Source organism: Pungitius pungitius, chromosome 19 (assembly GCF_949316345.1).
Source record: "Pungitius pungitius chromosome 19, fPunPun2.1, whole genome shotgun sequence".
In the NCBI taxonomy this organism is placed as follows: Eukaryota; Metazoa; Chordata; class Actinopteri; order Perciformes; family Gasterosteidae; genus Pungitius; species Pungitius pungitius.
Window position 1 is genome coordinate 8,386,489 of NC_084918.1, and position 17,997 is coordinate 8,404,485.

General features: G+C 40.1%; 1 protein-coding gene across 1 annotated transcript; it reads right to left on the reverse strand.

The window, feature by feature from the left end:
* Positions 1–8: 8 nt before the first annotated feature.
* LOC134107517 (uncharacterized) lies at positions 9–17,491 on the reverse strand. The gene is made up of 9 exons (XM_062559361.1): positions 16,934–17,491; positions 16,215–16,343; positions 15,860–16,032; positions 14,880–15,041; positions 14,430–14,752; positions 13,153–13,870; positions 1,089–1,254; positions 656–895; positions 9–207 (listed from the first exon to the last, which is right to left on the reverse strand). The coding sequence occupies exons 1-9, from the start codon at positions 17,248–17,250 to the stop codon at positions 9–11; spliced, it is 2,427 nt and encodes an 808-aa protein (XP_062415345.1). The 5' UTR covers positions 17,251–17,491.
* Positions 17,492–17,997: the final 506 nt, after the last annotated feature.

The following is a 17,997-nucleotide window of genomic DNA, read 5'->3' on the forward strand; positions in this document are numbered from 1 at the left end:
GAGAGGGATTAGTTAGATGCCATTTTATCAAACGTAGCCATAGCACAGGTTAAAGTCCCGCTGGTAAAATTCACCTGTAGTTTCAGAGGCCCCATGTTTTTCACTGCTGGAGGCTGACAATGCCGGTCCACAACAAAGAGGGGACCGCTTAGAGAGGCAGAACTGACCAGGTTGGACACAGTTACCTCCACTCTGAACTCTCCTGTCCTGCAAAGGGTAAAAACACATAAGCACTAAATGTACAATGGCAAAAATACACTTTTTGTTTAACCTGAAGAAATAAATAATCTAAATCTAAAGTGTACATTGGATTCATAACTTAGAAATGGAAACTTCTACTTATCAATAATGACAACCTATTTGAGAGTAAAAAAACATCTGATTATTATATATGTATTCTTTCTAATAAACACACATCCTCCTGAGGATTCCTTCAAATTAGTCAGATTTATTAATTTTATCAAGTTTAAAAGAGTTTAAAAATGATGAATTTAATTAATTTAATCTGCATTTCTACTTTGGCTTTGTTTATTATATATGGTCTAACACATACACAAATACAATAATCCTATAGCTGTATTAGAAACATCCTATTTGAATTGACCGAAGCTCCCATTAAGCTAATTAAAGAAACAATAATGAGAGTGAAACTCGCCTGTGGAAAACATGCTGCTCGGTGCTCCGTCCCAGCCTGGACGATCCGTCTCCAAAGCTCCAGAGGAAGGTGAGATCAGTGCCCACATTGACCCGGCAGCTCACTGTCACGGTTTGGTTCTGCAGGGCGGAGGCCCGGAGGACCAGCCTGTTGAGCCTAACAGCTCTCTGCACTACCAGCAGCAGCACATCAGAGGTAATGGAGGTCCGGCCACTTGACATTACTACAACTACAGCGTACCTACAAGAGAGTGGTGGTGAAAATACTTGTAAGCTGGGAAAAGATAGATTCCATGTACTGTAATTCCATTTTTTGACAGCAGCTTGTCTAAAAACTCTTCTGAAACTATTTTAAATAAGTGAAATGAAACTATGCACACAGTGAGAGAGACAAAGAAGCATTAATATTATATTTTAAAGACTTGGTCGCATACCTGCCAGGTTTGTGGTATCTTTCGGTGACGTTTCTTGAGGTGGTTCTCTTTGATCTCGAGTTCCCAAAGTGCCAGAGGAATTCCACAGGGTCTGCTACTCCAGTCATGGCCACAAAGGTAATTTCGGTATTTGTGGGATACGCTTGCTTTTCTGAATAAATCCACACTGTTAAGAGACAAAACAGATATTCACATTGCAGCACATATATCAAATGTATGTATTTATTCTTATAATATTCCTTTTTACGAAGGAAAAACTTAATGAAGGCACTCGCAATTGAAAATGTAGTACAACTGTGAACTGTGAGCCAATATTTTTATATTAAGATTTCATTAACTTATTTTATTTATTCATACAAAATAAACCAAAAGCCTGACCACGAGGAATATCTAAGGCAGATAATAATGAAAACTAGAAAATGCATTTCCTGCTGAAAATGCGTTGGAATGCAAAAAGCTGAAATTAATTTCAAAAAGTTGCTTAAAGTACAGAAATGAAACAAGCTGAAATTATTCTAAATATTGCTGAAAGAATAGAAAAAGCTGAAATACATTTTAAAATGGCTGAAAATACAGAAATGAGTAAAGCTGAAATGAACTTGAAACAATTGCAAAAAAACTGAAATGGGAGAAGCTTCTATGAATTTGAAATCACAGAAATAAAAGCTGAAATAAATTTCAAAAAGTTGTTTAAAATGCAACAAGCTGAAATTATTCTAAACATTGCTGAAAGAATAGAAAAAGCTGAAATACATAAATGAGAAAAGCTGAAATGAACTTGAAAGAATATCAAAAAAACAGAAATGGGAGAAGCTTCTATGAATTTGAAATCACAGAAATAATAAAAGCTGAAATTAATTTCAAAAAGTTGCTTAAAATGCAACAAGCTGAAATTATTCTAAACATTGCTGAAATAAAAAAGGCTGAAATACATTTAAAAATTGCTGAAAATACAGAAATGAGAAAAGCTGAAACGAACTTGAAAGAATTGGAAAAAACAGAAATGGGGGAAGCTTCTATGAATTTGACAAAATACAGAACTAATAAAAGCTTAAATTACTTCTAAACATTGCTGAATCTTTTTCATTCAAACTTAATGAACTTGTACACCGCTTTGCTAGTCTTCTGACAACTCAAAGCGCTTTAATACTAGATGACATCTCTCACCCATTAATACACTGATGACACAACCTACCATACACAGTGGCACCTGCCCATGTGCACAGAATAAACCAGACAGGAGAAGATCCTGGCAACAAGTCAAAATAAAATATAAAAACATTTTGCATGGTTGGTGAGTGCCTCAAAAGTTTGCAAATAGTGTAGAAATTACTGAAAGCTTCGTGGCGGTGCCATCAAAAACGCTCCTGGATACTTCCGGATAAGTTAACCGTCATGTCTTGATGATGTCATAAAGATGCGCGGTTTTGTGAAATAAACATGGACGCATACAGCGCCAATGACTAATACAAGTACTACGTGTTTCACTTGGACAATTAAATGTTAGTGGACACACACACAAATACTACAGCCCCCATCTCGATTACAATTGTTCACTCCTCAGTGCGCAGTTTCGCCCACCAGCGGACCCCCTCCTCCCCCCTAACCCCGGCTGGTCCACCGTAACTTTTGACGTGCTTATTAACTGACGGACCTTCTTGCGGTCCGATGAAGGTTATTAATAGTATATTAAGTTGACGCTTTGTTGCGTAAAATAAAGACCAAACGATCTCCTGTCATTCGCGTAAGAAAACAAACTCACGTATCTGCAGTTCAATCACCGAAGGAACAACGTCACGCCACTCCCCGTAACTTTTGACGTGCTTATTAACCTACGGACCTTCTTGCGGTCCGCGAAAAGGTTATTAATAGTATCACTCGCGTAAAAAAATAAACTCACGTGCCTGCAGCTTAATGACAACACCGAAGGAACAACGTCACAACCACGGTTTAAGTCTCCAGCGGGGAGTAGCCTCGTTAGCAGTTTAGCTAGCTAGCACTCTAGTACTTATGGCTCTCACATGTCTCAAATATCTTACCGTCCAGCCTCCACATTACTTACGGTCTGCTCATCCCGGGTCTCCGTCCCAACTCACGACACGCACGTCCACACGTACCGTTATCTAACCACGGTTAAACCTGCACGTCCCTGAGCTACGTCTTTATGGCCATAGATCAACAGCTGATCGCTAATTAGCTCACGGCGAAGAGAGTGAAGAGATTTAGACAAAATCCACACCTCAAACAAATGCTTCCTGGAGCAAAACTATTTGGAGTAGCCAAAAAATAATGACATTTTGAGAGACACAAGACTCTACCGAACGTTTGAGTGTAGTTTGTATGTCTCTATGTGTTTTAAAACTGCTCAAACAGCCGTTTACAAAAAGTGTACCGGCTGTGTTTTTTTTTTTTTAAATGTCGGCAGATTTGTATGGAAGCGTATGGGGCTCGGGGCAGACTTTGTCTCACAATCAGGCTCCTCACGCAAAAAGTAAATAACTCTGACATTCCAAACTTATACGAGTCCAACCAGCACAAGCACGGCTAATGTTTTCTTTTTAAATGAAGGCTGAAAAGTGAATATTGTGGCCGTAAAGATAAAAGTGCCTCTTTTTTTTTTACTGAATCCTCACACGGCGCTCACTCTAAATCGCGGGACAATCCGGAAAACTCCACTCTAAATTCGAAAGAAACCCCAAAACTAATGAAACATAATTAGTGTTTATGAAAAAACTATAATAGATATCAACAAGCTGTTTTTTTTATAAAATTGTTAAGACTTGTGTCAACATTTTAAAGTTTAAATGGTGTCTCTAGCTGAAAGATTGGAAAAGCTGAAAAAGTTGAAAGTTGAAGAAGTTTTGAAAGGATTTGAAAATTTAATTCATTAGGAAACCATGTTAAAAAGGTTGAAGATATTAATTTATATTAATTCAATTATAAGAGCTAAAAAGCTGAAAAGTCATAGCACCCCTCCCCTGAATGAGCTGAACATTTTAATATTTGAATGGTCTTAATAGCTGAAAGTGTGAAGGAGTTGAAAGGTGCGGCGGAAGAAATAGAATAATATGAAGAAGATGAACTAGAAAATGCATTTCCTGCTGAAAATGCGTTGGAATGCAGGCTGAAAATAATATGAAAAAGTTGCTTAAAGTACAGAATTGAAACAAGCTGAAATACATTTAAAAATGGCTGAAAATACAGAAATTTTCTAAACATTGCTGAAATAGAAAAGGCTGAAATACATTTAAAATTGCTGAAATTACAGAAATGAGAAAAGCTGAAATGAACTTGAAAGAATTGCAAAAAAAGAAATGGGAGAAGCTTCTATGAATTTGAAAACACAAATAATAAAAGCTGAAATAATAGAAATAGGAAAAGCTGAGAATTAAAAAATACATTTTTTGTAGTAATATAAAGTTTAGTACTATAGTTGTAATTGTGGTACTAGTGGTACTAGCAGCAGTAGAAGAAGTAAGTACTAGTTTCACTAGTATTTGAAAGCAATTGTGGTGTACCCATTGTTGAGGTACAGATAATCATTGAGGCTTTTATTTTGAAATAATGGAATTGGGTGGGGGGGTTTGAGAGACAGACTGTTTGTTATTCAAACCAAATGGACTTGGTAAAATAGATTTGTACAGCGCTCTTCTAGTCTTCTGACCACTCAAAGCACCTTAACACTACATAACATCATTCACCCATTCACACACCAATGACAGGACCTACCATACACAGTGGCACCTGCCCAACCAGTAACTAACATTCACACAGTGTAGTCACAGCTAGAGGAACAATTCTGGGATCAAGTGTCTTGCCCAAGGACACAGTGACATACAGGTTAGCCAGGCCTGGGATCAGACCGCCAACCCTCTGATTGGAGGACGGCCGCCCGCGCTCCCCACTCACCCACAGTCGCCCTAAGCTAAGAAAACTAAAATTATTAATTGATGGGCCTCATCAAACATTACAGTAAGAATTCCCACCATTGGGGTTGAAATACTAGTAGTACTAGTAATATTAGTAGTAGTAAAAGTCATTTTAGTAATACTACCAGTTGAAATACTAGAAGTACTACTAGAAGTACTAGACATTCTAGTAGTGGTTGTAGTACTATTTGAAAGCGCAATAAGTATTCAACGAAACAGCTTCATCCTAAGCTTCATGGCTAAATTAGATAATCATTGCAGCTTTTATTTTGAAATGATGGTATTGGGGGAGTGGGTGAGTAGGTGCAGGGGTTGAGAGACAGTATATATTATTTAATAGGCCTCATCAAACATTACAGTAAGAATTCCCTCCATTGGGTTGAAATACTAGTAGTAAAAGTATTTTAGTAATAATACCAGTTGAAATACTAGAAGTACTACTAGAAGTACTAGACATTCTAGTAGTGGTTGTAGTACTATTTGAAAGCGCAATAAGTATTCAACGAAACAGCTGAATCCTAAGCTTTATGTTTAAATAACATAATCACTGCAGCTTTTTATTTTGAAATGATGGTATTGGGTGAGTGGGTGGCGGGGTGGGGGGTTGAGAGACAGTATATATTATTTAATAGGCCTCATCAAACATTACAGTAAGAATTCCCTCCATTGGGTTGAAATACTAGTAGTAAAAGTATTTTAGTAATAATACCAGTTTAAATACTAGAAGTACTACTAGAAGTACTAGAAATATTAGTAGTGGTTGTAGTACTATTTGAAAGCGCAATAAGTATTCAACGAAACAGCTGAATCCTAAGCTTCATGTTTAAATAACATAATCACTGCAGCTTTTATTTTGAAATGATGGTATTGGGGGAGTGGGTGGGGGGGTTGAGAGACAGTATATATTATTTAATAGGCCTCATCAAACATTACAGTAAGAACTCCCTCCATGGGGGTTTGAAATGATGAGAGAAGGTGGAGAGAAGGAGGTCATGTCAGGCTGCACTAATCAGCTAATTAGGATCAGCTGTGAGTCACAGAAAGAGCCCCAGCTCGTTGGCGCGGCAACGGAGCAAGGTGCACTTAGCTCACAGACAGTTACCGAGAACCCACACCTCAAACAAATGCTTCCTGGAGCAAAACTATTTGGAGTAGCCAAAAAATAATTACATTTTGAGCGACACAAGACTCTACCGAACGTTTGAGTGTAGTTTTTATGTCTTTATGTCTTTTAAAACTGCTCTACCAACAGTTTACAAAACATGGACCCTCTCTTGTCTTCCGACTTTGCCCGCACTCTAGCGCTCACTCTAAATTCGAAAAGGACCCCAAAACTAGTGAAACATAATGAGTGGTTATGAAAAAACTATAATAGATATCAACAAGCTGTTTTTTTTAGGAAATTGTTAAGACTTGTGTCAACATTTTAAAGTTTAAATGGTGTCTCTAGCTGAAAGATTGGAAAAGCTGAAAAAGTTGAAAGTTGAAGAAGTTTTGAAAGGATTTGAAAATTGAATCCATTAGGAAACCATGTTAAAAAGGTTGAAGATATTAATTTATATTAATTCAATTATAAGAGCTAAAAAGCTGAAAAGTCATAGCACCCCTCCCCTGAATGAGCTGAACATTTTAATATTTGAATGGTCTTAATAGCTGAAAGTGTGAAGGAGTTGAAAGGTGCGGCGGAAGAAATAGAAGAATAATAATATGAAGAAGATGAACTAGAAAATGCATTTCCTGCTGAAAATGCGTTGGAATGCAGAAAGCTGAAATTAATTTCAAAAAGTTGCTTAAAGTACAGAAATGAAACAAGCTGAAATTATTCTTAACATTGCTGAATGAATAGAAAAAGCTGAAATACATTTAAAAATGGCTGAAAATACAGAAATGAGAAAAGCTGAAATCAACTTGAAAGAATTGCAAAAAAACAAAAATGGGAGAAGCTTCTATGAATTTGAAAACACAGAAATAATAAAAGCTGAATTTAATTTAAACGTTGCTGAAATAATAGAAATAGGAAAAGCTGAGAATTAAAAAATACATTCTCTGTAGTAATATACGGTTTAGTTATATACTAGTTATAAAACTAAACTCTGTCCTCAAACAGACGTAACCGGTGAACAACATCAGTCTCTGACACCACATTAAAACGTATGAAGACTCGTTATAGTATAGTTATGTAGCAGGTCGAACCAACCATATAGAAAGTTAAATTTCAAAGTATGATTTAATTAGAGAATTTTAGAACAATTATTTCATACTGAAACATTTCCCCTTGTTCATGACCATGCTTTAACAGGGAAACACCAGTCTTACTCAAGGGGGAGTTATTCTAACTGAAGGGGGCTCAGTAACCAGAACAAAACAAATAAATTCCCCGTAACAACGTACATTCATTCCACTGCGTGGTAATGTCATTAGCAACATATAGCCATAGATGCAGTAAACGACAGGCCAAGCTTAACACTGTACTGTAACACTGAATGCAGCAAACATGTAATCACAGCATTCAAAACTACCCATAACGTAGACGTAAAAAAAGGAGCCACGATCAGCTGATCACGTTGCTGTTCGTGGACAAGGTGGATTCACGTGTGGCAGGATATTACTCACGTCGGGTAGTGGCGTGGGAGAGGGAGGGAGAGAAAGCATGCGTGCTGCTGGCACATCACGGGCTGTAGAGGTGAGGCGGCTGGCCGTCGTTATTCGCTGGCGCGGTGAAGCCTTCAGCGTTGGAGACGAGCTAATAAAGTTCCTAAAGTCAGCTAAACACTTAACTAGCGGCTAACATCCTACCGTTGCGCTTCCTCAATCACAGGTGTACTTCCCGGGCTCCGCCAGCAACTTAATAACAACACCGAAGGAACGTCACGCCCCCGGTTTAAGTCCAGCATACGGGGAGTAGCCTCGTTAGCAGTTTAGCTAGCTAGCGCTCATCTCTCTCCCATGTTTGAAATACCTAACCGTCCTGCCTCCACATTACTTAAGGTCCGCTCGTCCGGGGTCCCCCGTAACTTTCGACGTGCTTATTAACCGACGGACCTTCTTGCGGTCCGCGAAAAGTTTATTAATAGTATCACACGGTGTAAGAAAATAAACTCACGTGGCTGCCTCTCAATCACCAAAAGAACAACGTCACGCCCCTCCCCCGTAACTTTTGACGTGCTTATTAACCTACGGACCTTCTTGCGGACCGTGAAAAGGTTATTAATAGTATCACTCGCGTAAGAAAATAAACTCACGTGCCTGCAGCTCAATCACCGAACAACGTCACGCCCCTCCCCCGTAACTTTTGACGTGCTTATTAACCTACGGACCTTCTTGCGATCCATGAAAAGGTTATTAATAGTATCACTCGCGTAAGAAAATAAACTCACGTGCCTGCAGCTTAATGACAACACCGAAGGAACAACGTCACACCCCAGCAGAAGGGGAGTAGCCTCGTTAGCAGTATAACTAGCTAGCACGTATCGCTCTCCCATGTCCCAAATATCTAACCGTCCTGCCTGCACATTACTTACGCTCTGCTCATCCCGGGTCACCGTCCCCACTCACGACACGCACGTCCATGTCATTCTTCCTCGACACGGACCCTGAACTTAACTTGAAGCTAAACTTGCGATTAGCAGACGCATCTGCCATCGTATCCGCCATTGCTCATCGCTCTTAGTCTCTCCCTCGTCCCCCCCCCCTCCGCTCTCTCCGTTCGCCTGCACACAACTTCCTGGTCAATGATTGGCCGGACCTATGGCCAAGTTCAGGGGCGCTATTGGGTGTGGAACTTCAGATTGACATCCCAAAGTAATCTCAGGGGCTGTATATAAAGAAACATGTCCGTATTGTTATTTTTTTCCATGACTGTACGAACCCTGGTTGAAAGAATAGCTGTGTCACGTGACGACACTAATCAGCCGTTATGGTTCAGCTGGGTGAGACCAACTGACAGAGTGGAGTATCCATGGCGACGGAGAAGCTGCTCACAGACAGGCAGTGATTTACAGAAAACCCACACCTCAAACAAATGCTTCCTGGAGCAAAACTATTTGGAGTAGCCAAAAAATAATGACATTTTGAGAGACACAAGACTCTACCGAACGTTTGAGTGTAGTTTTTATGTCTCTATGTGTTTTAAAACTGCTCTACCAGCAGTTTACAAAACATGGACCCTCTCTTGTCTTCCGACTTTGTCCGCACTCTAGCGCTCACTCTAAATTCGAAAAGGACCCCAAAACTAGTGAAACATAATGAGTGGTTATGAAAAAACTATAATAGATATCAACAAGCTGTTTTTTTTAGGAAATTGTTAAGACTTGTGTCAACATTTTAAAGTTTAAATGGTGTCTCTAGCTGAAAGATTGGAAGAGCTGAAAAAGTTGAAAGTTGAACAAGTTTTGAGAGGATTTGAAAATTTATTCCATTGGAAACCATGTTAAAAAAGTTGAACAATTTAATTTATATTAATTCAATTATAAGAGCTAAAAAGCTGAAGAGTCATAGCACACCTCTCCTGAAGGAGCTGAATATTTTAATATTTGAATGGTCTTAATAGCTGAAAGTGTGAAGGAGTTGAAAGGTGCGGCGGAAGAAATAGAAGAATAAGATTAATATTGAACTAGAAAATGCATTTCCTGCTGAAAATGCGTTGGAATGCAGAAAGCTGAAATTAATTTCAAAAAGTTGCTTAAAGTACAGAAATGAAACAAGCTGAAATTATTCTTAACATTGCTGAATGAATAGAAAAAGCTGAAATACATTTAAAAATGGCTGAAAATACAGAAATGAGAAAAGCTGAAATCAACTTGAAAGAATTGCAAAAAAACAAAAATGGGAGAAGCTTCTATGAATTTGAAAACACAGAAATAATAAAAGCTGAATTTAATTTAAACGTTGCTGAAATAATAGAAATAGGAAAAGCTGAGAATTAAAAAATACATTCTCTGTAGTAATATACGGTTTAGTTATATACTAGTTATAAAACTAAACTCTGTCCTCAAACAGACGTAACCGGTGAACAACATCAGTCTCTGACACCACATTAAAACGTATGAAGACTCGTTATAGTATAGTTATGTAGCAGGTCGAACCAACCATATAGAAAGTTAAATTTCAAAGTATGATTTAATTAGAGAATTTTAGAACAATTATTTCATACTGAAACATTTCCCCTTGTTCATGACCATGCTTTAACAGGGAAACACCAGTCTTACTCAAGGGGGAGTTATTCTAACTGAAGGGGGCTCAGTAACCAGAACAAAACAAATAAATTCCCCGTAACAACGTACATTCATTCCACTGCGTGGTAATGTCATTAGCAACATATAGCCATAGATGCAGTAAACGACAGGCCAAGCTTAACACTGTACTGTAACACTGAATGCAGCAAACATGTAATCACAGCATTCAAAACTACCCATAACGTAGACGTAAAAAAAGGAGCCACGATCAGCTGATCACGTTGCTGTTCGTGGACAAGGTGGATTCACGTGTGGCAGGATATTACTCACGTCGGGTAGTGGCGTGGGAGAGGGAGGGAGAGAAAGCATGCGTGCTGCTGGCACATCACGGGCTGTAGAGGTGAGGCGGCTGGCCGTCGTTATTCGCTGGCGCGGTGAAGCCTTCAGCGTTGGAGACGAGCTAATAAAGTTCCTAAAGTCAGCTAAACACTTAACTAGCGGCTAACATCCTACCGTTGCGCTTCCTCAATCACAGGTGTACTTCCCGGGCTCCGCCAGCAGCTTAATAACAACACCGAAGGAACGTCACGCCCCCGGTTTAAGTCCAGCATACGGGGAGTAGCCTCGTTAGCAGTTTAGCTAGCTAGCGCTCATCTCTCTCCCATGTTTGAAATACCTAACCGTCCTGCCTCCACATTACTTAAGGTCCGCTCGTCCGGGGTCCCCCGTAACTTTCGACGTGCTTATTAACCGACGGACCTTCTTGCGGTCCGCGAAAAGTTTATTAATAGTATCACACGGTGTAAGAAAATAAACTCACGTGGCTGCCTCTCAATCACCAAAAGAACAACGTCACGCCCCTCCCCCGTAACTTTTGACGTGCTTATTAACCTACGGACCTTCTTGCGGACCGTGAAAAGGTTATTAATAGTATCACTCGCGTAAGAAAATAAACTCACGTGCCTGCAGCTCAATCACCGAACAACGTCACGCCCCTCCCCCGTAACTTTTGACGTGCTTATTAACCTACGGACCTTCTTGCGATCCATGAAAAGGTTATTAATAGTATCACTCGCGTAAGAAAATAAACTCACGTGCCTGCAGCTTAATGACAACACCGAAGGAACAACGTCACACCCCAGCAGAAGGGGAGTAGCCTCGTTAGCAGTATAACTAGCTAGCACGTATCGCTCTCCCATGTCCCAAATATCTAACCGTCCTGCCTGCACATTACTTACGCTCTGCTCATCCCGGGTCACCGTCCCCACTCACGACACGCACGTCCATGTCATTCTTCCTCGACACGGACCCTGAACTTAACTTGAAGCTAAACTTGCGATTAGCAGACGCATCTGCCATCGTATCCGCCATTGCTCATCGCTCTTAGTCTCTCCCTCGTCCCGCCCCCTCCGCTCTCTCCGTTCGCCTGCACACAACTTCCTGGTCAATGATTGGCCGGACCTATGGCCAAGTTCAGGGGCGCTATTGGGTGTGGAACTTCAGATTGACATCCCAAAGTAATCTCAGGGGCTGTATATAAAGAAACATGTCCGTATTGTTATTTTTTCCATGACTGTACGAACCCTGGTTGAAAGAATAGCTGTGTCACGTGACGACACTAATCAGCCGTTATGGTTCAGCTGGGTGAGACCAACTGACAGAGTGGAGTATCCATGGCGACGGAGAAGCTGCTCACAGACAGGCAGTGATTTACAGAAAACCCACACCTCAAACAAATGCTTCCTGGAGCAAAACTATTTGGAGTAGCCAAAAAATAATGACATTTTGAGAGACACAAGACTCTACCGAACGTTTGAGTCTAGTTTTTATGTCTCTATGTGTTTTAAAACTGCTCTACCAGCAGTTTACAAAACATGGACCCTCTCTTGTCTTCCCACTTTGTCTGCACTCTAGCGCCCACTCTAAATTCAAAAAGGACCCCAAAACTAATGGAACATAATTAGTGATTATGAAAAAAGTATAATAGATATCAACAAGCTGTTTTTTTTAAATAATTGTTAAGACTTGTGTCACCATTTTAAAGTTTAAATGGTGTCTCTAGCTGAAAGATTGGAAGAGCTGAAAAAGTTGAAAGTTGAACAAGTTTTGAGAGGATTTGAAAATGTAATCCATTGGAAACCATGTTAAAAAAGGTTGATGTTTTTAATTTATATTAATTCAATTATAAGAGCTAAAAAGCTGAAAAGTCATAGCACACCTCTCCTGAAGGAGCTGAACATTTTAATATTTGAATGGTCTTAATAGCTGAAAGTGTGAAGGAGTTGAAAGGGGGCGCGGAAGAAATAGAAGAATAATAATAAGTTGAATAAAGATTAGAAGAACAATACTTGGAATGCTTGAAGCATTCCAACTAATAAGTTGAATAAAGATTAGAAGAACAATACTTGGAATGCTTGAAGCATTCCAACTAATAAGGCGGAATAAAGATTAGAAGAACAATACTTGGAATGCTTGAAGCATTCCAACTAATTAGAAGAACAATACTTGGAATGCTTGAAGCATTCCAACTAATAAAGATTAGAAGAACAATACTTGGAATGCTTGAAGCATTCCAACTAATAAATATGAAACATAATGTAAAGCATTACACTAAAATCTGGTTTGAAAAAACGATTTAGAATATATTAATTGAAAATCATAGTGATAGAAAAGAAACAAAATTCAAATTAGAAGACCGCATCAGCATTGATCTACTTGATCATTTTGAAGCTGTCATTTTCTTTGACAGTGTTAAAAAACAGAACCAAACCCACAGTATACGGATAAAAATAAATAATTAATTTTAAGAAATTTGTCATGACCAAAGATAAAAATATTTTGACATTGACAATAATAAAAAAAAAATCTTCTAGACATTTTCTCAATAATTACAAGCAAACAAAATCCCACTAAAATAGCTTTAGACTGCTCAGTGGGTGTTCATTAAAAACATTTTCTCACCATTGTCATCCAGGTTGTGAACAGGACTTTGACTGCTGGGTGGTCGCCATGTTGGATTAACAACAGCTTTTGGTTTCCTGTTGCCCTCGACGCGCACTGTTACGCTTTTGCTCTGAGAAGACACTCGATTCTCTGCTCGCAGCTCAACCACAACTGTCCCGGTTTGGTCGAAAAGCGAAACCACCGTCGTCTCCTCCCCTGCAGCGTAGCTGCAGTTTCTGTGCAGCAGCGTCGTATTCACCAGCAGAGACACGGTCACATTTGAGCCCGCTGTGACGGTAAATGAAACCGGGTGTCTTCGGTGGGCCGTGACCACGCTGGAAACGTTCAGTAATAACTCCCCAACCGGATCCTGAACCAGGATGTGTGTGCAGAGCGAGGCCCGGCTGATTGGGCTCAAGGCCTCGGCTGTCACCTTGTAACGGCCTGCCGCTGTGAGAGACACATTCGCGCTCCAGTCTTCGCTGCTCCTGCTGATCCCAGTGTTATTTTCCAAACTGAAAGTCCAAATAACCCGCGACCCCGCTCGGCTGACGGGGCCGACCACCTGCAGGTGGACTTCTGTGTGCGTGGATACTGCTGACTTCCAAGTCTGAGAAGAAACCGCTGCACGTGTGATCTCTTCCACCACAAAGGCCTGAGGCAGGAGGTCGGAGAGCGGCACTGACGTTGGGTCAGAAGTGTAGAGAAGAGACGCTCTGAGGCAACTTTCCTTGGTCTGCAATTCATTTAAGAAACATGTTTTATTCAGGGTTCAGTTGAACCAATACTCTAATTGGGCTTATTGCATTGATACAGAGCTACCACATGAGACATGTCCATAATTCTAATTATATACACATTTGAACTATTTTCACCAAATTTAAATTTAATCTATATAATCCACCTGATGTCTTTAATGAGTCCTCTATAACCAATTGGTTAAAATACTTGAAGCTGATGAAAGACATTAAAAAGAATAATAGAAAATAAATAATACAATTGTTTAGCTTTTACCTCTTTAATATCACAATCTATGGGAAATTATTTGTTTAAAAAAAGTCACAAAGAAGATGGACTTTAAAGATAAGCAGGCAGTCCTTAACATCCCTGATTTAGTGCAATGTAAAAAACATTTTTAAACAGCTACCGGCCGTCATTTAGCTTTGTTGATCCATTTCGGTAAATTTCATAAGAACATGCACTTGAAATGAAAAATCTGAGATTTTTAGCCTTGAATGCTGACAACATTGAATGTAAAAACCACCTAGCAGTGCTCCTCCGTCAGCTCCACTCACCACAGTGCTGATCAAACACTCGGATGTGGGACGGCAAGCTGTCTTGACTACCTTTTTTTCCCCCCCTTTTTGGTTGCCAGTAATCCACTGAAAAAACTCTCCTGGCGGACCGTCGGCCATGTGGGCCTGCAGCGTGGTGGGGTCGCCCGGGTGCGCTTCCTCCACTGTCTCTCTGTTGGAGCCTCTTTGTGGGAATGGGCTGCTGGAGGGGACACCCAGGGGGCCGCGAGGCACAGAGACCACCGTGCCGTCTGCAGAGGGCTGCAAGACGGAGAGGTGGAGGGTGGAGGAGGCTGTTGAGAGGGGGTTGGAGACGCTGACGTCTACACAAAAAAATGACGGGGTGAAGGAGAAAAAAGGAGAGAAAGAGGGTGAAAACGTAACCATGCATATTTTTCCTTGATTCATTGATCTCCATTTGACTAAATTTGCTTGCTCTAGTTCACTTACTGAGTTGATACTCTCCTGGCGTTGCCAAAATCCCATCAGATGACACAACAAAGGAGCCGTCATCCAACACATTGACACGGTGTGAACTTTGACCTGTAGGGGTCGTTTTCTGAAACTCAACAGTGACGTAAGAGAGGTCCCGCTCTCCTAGACCCAGAATCCCTAAAAATCACAAGGAAACTAATTTGAAACAGAAAAATAGAAACAATAATGCTACAAATCAATAAATAAATGTGCAGGTTTAAATCAAATATGTATTTTTTTTCCCCTGAAAATATATTTTTTCACATACAAACTCATTAACAGGCCCATTCTGCAGGAAATATTGGTCAAAAAAATCTAAATGATAAATACTTTTTCAACCATTATTTTAGAAAAAAATCTCAAGCAGAGTTGCTTGTATAATGTCATCAAATTTACAAATGTTGTATTGAAATTATTTAAGAAATACAATATATACAATGGAGAAATTATTGTTGAGGAGTTGTGTCCACATTACAGCTCGACTGCAGTTGTAAACAAAGAATTATAGAAAATGTGTATTTGTAGTTTATATCCAATCATTTGTATGTTTTATGCAACGTGGCTGTGACCATTTTTGTAAAATCACTGAACCTTTCAATGTGAAATAACAATTTCTAAAATTCTGTCGACAGTTGGAACAAACTTGAGCATGTATCTTCCTCTAATCATTTTGATACTAATGATTGGTAATGATAAATAATACATTTTTAAACATATTTAAACATAATTAACCGTATTGTACAACTCATTGAAGTAAAAACTAGGAATAAATCATGAAATTAAAAGGTTGCACACGTAAACTAGTTTAAAAAAAACATTTTCACTTGTAATTACCGGAGGAAAGATCAAAGGCCTCCAAGTCAGGCATCATTTGTAACAAAAGAGTCGAGCCTTGTGTGCAACTTGAAGAGTCCTGTTTCCTGAGAACTGCACTTGTGTGTTGAGCAGCAGCTGACCTGTTGGCTGGTTGGGGCGTCCGGCCAGGTTTCCAGAAACTTCCATGATAAAAGTCTTCCCAGCCTGCACTCTGTCCGGAGACGTGGACAGGCGAACGCTGTGCAGAAATGGTCCTTCGGTTCTGTAGAGGGCCACACTTCCCGGTGCACCTCCAACAGGCAAGTGGAGGACACTGAAGAAAGGAAAAGAAAAGATAAAAAAAAAGCTTCAAAGACTGTGGTACTGATGTAAATGTTTTACTCGTGTGATGGCAGAAAGAACACAGCGGCCCTCAGTCACTGGTCGATCCAGACATGAATCAGAGAAGCTGAGGTTACACTGAAAGACAAAGGACAAGGCAGCAGTCCGTCTCACCTTTGTCCTCCTCCTCTGTCATCTTTTGTCCCCCCACTGGAAGATGTGTTGAAACACTCACTGGCCACGAAACCACGTTGCTGGTTGCCACAGTAACAAGCCTCTGAGGTCAACGCTGCAACCTGGTACCTTCAACAACAAATACTGAAAGTTCTGCAAGTGCATCAGCACACTGTTACGAAACTCAGCACTTGTGTGGTGGGACACTTCTGTTATAGAAACAAAAGGGTGCAACTGTTTTTTTCAGCAATAAGCTACATGTAGTGAGAACAAAAAAAGATACTTGTCTGAGTTCTGCAGAAGTCAACCAATATATCTGTCTGAGCAGACTAAGCACACATTGAATTCTATTGCAAAAGTCCTTTTTTGTCATGGAAGAATTCTTTTTTTATTTTCACCTATTTCTTTGTTCATCAAAGTCCTAATTAAGTAGGGCTGGTCCGTGATTGAAAATACATTACAATATCTAAAGTGGGATTTGAGAATAAGAACATCAGCTACAAAAAAATAGGCGTCAGAATGAGTTTAGAGGTAATCAATTAATCAGTTTTCTTATATATTAATAGGTTGCTCTACAATAATATCACATTTGGGAAAGTAATGGTCACAAATGACGGATTTTAAAACCGTAATTAGACAGAAATACACACAAATCAACCTTAGACTAAATGCAACTATTCAACGGGTCCCCCCCCCCCCCCCCCCCCCCTCCAACTTACCCTTTCTCCAGACAGAGAACACAGCAAGTGGCCGGGTCAAGGTCACGGGCCCCTTCGGTTCTGTAAAGGCTGCTGCTGGCGCTGACGCAGCCCACGAACCACGGCGCGTCCTCGCGATCCGGAGGAAGAGCTGCCAGAGACCAGCGAGAACAGAAAATCGGATGCAATGAAACGAGCGCGCAGAAGAAAGCGCCGAACATGTTTGATCCGCGAGGTGTCCGGACGAAGGACGCCGCTGGAGCAATGAGAGCTGCGGGTGAGCGGAGCGGAGTGAGGATAGAGGACGCAGGTGCATTCACACCTCGGACCGGGTACATACAGGTGTGAGGAGGGGACAGAGAGGGACTGAATGTAAATTTCCCTGTGTGTGTGGGGGACGGAGGTGGAAGTTCTTCACTGAAGAGGCAACAAAAAGAGCGAACCACCTTCAAAGACGTGCCAGTTATTGTGCTTCCATGCGATAAAGTAGTCCCCCTGAATTCGGTGGCCACGGTGTTGTGTATTTCTGTTCCACTGGCGCAGTTCTCCTGTATTTCAACATAACGTTTACAGGTTTAAATAAATGTGCATCCAGACTATAAATGATTATGCTCTAAGGCTTTATATAGTAAGGCTTTTACACGTAGAGGTAGTAAAGGATTAAAACAAATACAAATTAATGCCTGTTTGTAGTCAACAAACAGGCATCAACAGGCATTCAACAAAAACATTGTAAAATGTTGTGACCTTGCAGGAAAAACAGAAACATTGAAAAACTGCAATGAGATGGTTCCTGTTATATATTATATTTGATAGCCCTTTTAATCTTCATCAAATAGGCCTGCGATATAATAATGTATAATGTAATTATTCATGTTTTTTTCAGCCATGTTTGTGAAACAAGTATGCGTCTTGCCATGAAGGAAATCCCATTATTGATTTGATTCAGCACTTCTAAATCTGATGAGACCATCTAAAAGCCAGAGACTGACCTCTGTTCTGTTCCCGATTAAAAACTGCATCTGAATCTTCAAAAGTATCTAAAAGTCCTTACGTCACTGTTTTATTACGGGGGAGATATAGTG

Excerpts from the sequence above, each read along its gene's own strand:
- LOC134107517 (XM_062559361.1), bottom strand. The coding sequence starts at position 17,250 with ATGTACCCGGTCCGAGGTGTGAATGCACCTGCGTCCTCTATCCTCACT. Across the intron at positions 16,033-16,214 it reads GACAGAGGAGGAGGACAAAG|TGTCCTCCACTTGCCTGTTG; the intron begins GTGAGACGGACT and ends TCCTTTCTTCAG. Across the intron at positions 15,042-15,859 it reads ACGCCCCAACCAGCCAACAG|GGATTCTGGGTCTAGGAGAG; the intron begins GTCAGCTGCTGC and ends TGTGATTTTTAG.